We start from the raw sequence: 3,247 nt of genomic DNA, 5'->3' as shown, positions 1-3,247 counted from the left end.
CTGCTGAAGTTGGAATTCTCATCTCCTTTTCCATTCATAGGCTCCTCGGCCACCCTGAATGGTAGTACTGTTATTGGAGAGAACACAGGAGTGTTTGTGGGAGGGCTGCCACAGGGTTATACCATCCTCAGGAAGGATTCTGGTGAGTTTGGTAAAGGTATAGAATTTATATGTTGTCACCACATTTTAGAATCAAGTTGCATTATTTTAAATTATGGGTAATAGTATTATTTTCTATCTCATGCTGTATTTCCTACATCAGTATGTCAAAAATTTCCTTTAGGTCTCTTCTTTTCTAAAGGAAACTTGTACTACTTGCATTTCAATTCTTAGTACCCGGTTCTTGCTATGTTCATTAAACTTTTGCTGAAATGAATTATACTAAATTATACTAATTTCAGTCAAAGCTATGTTATTTAGGGATCAAAAACTTTCAGTGAATTTTTTGAGAAGGATATATTTAAATCCTCAAGACTGGTTATAGTTACCTCCTTAGAAATACCTGTAGAGAAGAGAGGGCTTTCATTTGGCTACTGTACACTGGCGGAGAAGTCTCTTGAAAACATTCACACACACACACACACACACACACACACGAATTGAAAGAAAGAGAGAAGAGAGTCTTTGTCCTAGCTCTTTGCCCACCAAGCACAATTCTTGTCTCTGGTATATCCAGGCATCAGGGGGAGAGCATACCCCAATACCAAGCATCCCTCCTGTAGATGACATCTGTCCATTATAAATAAATAATTTGACATTGCACATATAAATTGACCTTGTAAAACTTTGATTGCTGGTGAATACCTTCCCTAAGATCAGGTCATGAATTCAAAAGCTGAGAGCTAAGCTTTCCACTGACCTGTAAGGACCCTGCCATATGAAATGCAACCTCAGCTTCAAGTGCCTTCTCACCCTCTCTGCTTTTTTTTTTTTTTTTTTTGCTCTCTGATTCTCTCATTTGCTCACTTTCTCTCTTTCCCAACCTCTTATGACCACCCTACTTACTGTATTCATAAGCCCCACACTTACCTGGTCTGGGGAGTTCAAAACTTAAGCTTAACATTACATTAATTCCTAAAAATGAAATGAAATTATTGCTTTACTTGTGTAACAGACTAGGTCAAAATGACGAGGGAACTAAACTGTAAACTGTAGATTTAACAGATAGACTTCCTTTAAATCTTACTTTTAAAATGTGTTATTGCACATTTATTTTTAAGACCAGTGGCAGATGAGATCCCCTTGTTAGTTCAAGAGGCAGAAGTCTTGCTATTACTATAAAACCAAGGTTTTTGTGCAAACATCTGTTTCTGCAGATAAGATGAGTCTGAACCAGAGCGAAACATTACAATTGTTACCACCTACCCTAGCTGATGGTGTGGCGTTTACATGAGTTATTAAGAAGTTTGGGGACTTCCCTGGCAGTCCAGTGGTTAAGACTTCACCTTCCAGTGCAGGGGGTGCGGATTCAATCCCTGGTCGGGGAGCTAAGATCCCACACGCCTCGTAGCCAAAAAAACCAAAACATAAAACAGAAGCAGTATTGTAACACACTCAATAAAGACTTTAAAATTGGTCCACATCAAAAGAAAATCTTAAAAGAAGAAATTTAAAAAAAATTTATAGTAAGTAGGTAGTGAGAGCTATTGCCTATTTCTTTGATTTTAATGGCACATCAAACTCATTTCTTGAAAAGAATTTCTCAGAAAACATATTTCTTGATATCTCTCAACCCCTGCAGACATAATCCAAAAGGGTTTTGTGGGCTGTCTCAAGGATGTATATTTTATGAAGAATTATAATCCCTCTGCTGCTTGGGGGCGTCTGGTTTGGCAGAGTTCTGAAGAGCAAATCAACGTGTATAACAACTGGGAGGGATGCCCCACTTCATTACAAGAGGGAGCTCAGTTCCTAGGGACAGGTAAGGTTCTAAAATAGACACTGGTCATTGCTTAGCTTGTATGTTCTATCTTTGGTGTAATTTAGTGTCTCCTGATACAATTATTTTGACCTCGTATGAACCTGCTATCTCAGAAATACCTAGTTACGCCCTGATGCCCATACATATATTCTCAACGTCTGAATATATAATATAAATAGTAAGACTCATAAATACATATTCACGTGTAAGATCTCTGGCAGTTTGGGGTTTACCTATGGTAGTGCCACTAATGTCCATTTGTAAGTCCACTTCTTTATTTAGAATATAGTTTTACTCAGACGTTTCAAAGGAGTTTTGTCAGGCTAATCCACACAATATCTGTTTTATCCCATGATATAGACTGACAGTGTTCCTAAGAGTAAAATTTCAGCTGCGTGATGGGGTGAGTAGGGCCTTAAGGGAGAGCTAGAGAATATGACCACCATCCCTGCCATTGCTCCAAAGACTGTGGCAAAGGTGAGGCATAGTGTGCCCGGCATACGTGGCACCTACAGTCTCTGTCTAGCAGCCACCCAGGGTAAGGAGTGGAAGGGAGTATGGTGACTTGGCCACCATGGCTTATTTTTGGAATAAAGGCCCACTATTGCCTGCTACATTTATAACCAAGTTGGTTAGATATTAGGTTCGTTAGACTACCTTCAGAACAGAAAGCTAAATAATATTATACTCTATGTACTTTTTCGTTGCTTTTTCTCATCACTGTCATTATCCAGAGTTGCAACTACTTATTGTTAATACTTAGATAAACTAGTAATAGTCTTAATTGTATCCATGACTTAGTAACTTGCTTCCTCTTAAAAGGTATGTCAAGTTCATTCTGCTACTTCTGTACATTACAAGGTGAATTTCTTAACATTGATCTGCATCTTCTTTTGTGAGAGATTTATTCAACGACAGAATATGTCTTATGACACCCTTAGGATGCTAACAGTATTGCTTTGCACATGCTAATTTGTACATGTTTTTTTCTCTAAAGGGTTCCTGGAACTTTATCCCTATTTGTTTCATGGTGGAATGGACTTTGAAATTTCCTTTAAGTTCAGAACTGACCAATTGAATGGATTGCTTCTTTTCATTTACAACAAAGATGGACCTGATTTTCTTGCTGTATGTTAATTAGTTTACTTAAAAATGTTAGATCCAACTTTAAAATCAATAAACCATGTGTTTACATTATACTTAATTAGGGTTTCTTTCCAAATTCACTTTTGCTTTTATTTTTACCCCCATGTCATTTTCACTTTTGGAATCCTGTGAAACATTTTGTATTTTAGGACCATGATGATTTTTTTTTTTTTTTTTTTT

At 37.3% G+C, this 3,247-nt stretch overlaps 1 protein-coding gene across 1 annotated transcript in view; it reads left to right on the top strand.

The window, feature by feature from the left end:
- The window catches only part of USH2A (usherin), a 773,469-nt gene that overhangs the window by 298,394 nt on the left and 471,828 nt on the right, over window positions 1–3,247 (top strand). The window contains exons 23-25 of the mRNA XM_007466317.1: window positions 41–142; window positions 1,742–1,921; window positions 2,919–3,049. Coding sequence (XP_007466379.1) covers window positions 41–142; window positions 1,742–1,921; window positions 2,919–3,049 — 413 coding nt within the window. The remainder of the gene's footprint in view (window positions 1–40; window positions 143–1,741; window positions 1,922–2,918; window positions 3,050–3,247) is intronic.

The sequence above is a fragment of the Lipotes vexillifer genome, unplaced genomic scaffold (assembly GCF_000442215.2).
Source record: "Lipotes vexillifer unplaced genomic scaffold, Lipotes_vexillifer_v1.1 scaffold139, whole genome shotgun sequence".
Classification (NCBI taxonomy): Eukaryota; Metazoa; Chordata; class Mammalia; order Artiodactyla; family Lipotidae; genus Lipotes; species Lipotes vexillifer.
Note: the sequence above shows the minus strand (reverse complement) of the source record. Positions and strands in the feature narration are given on the sequence as shown.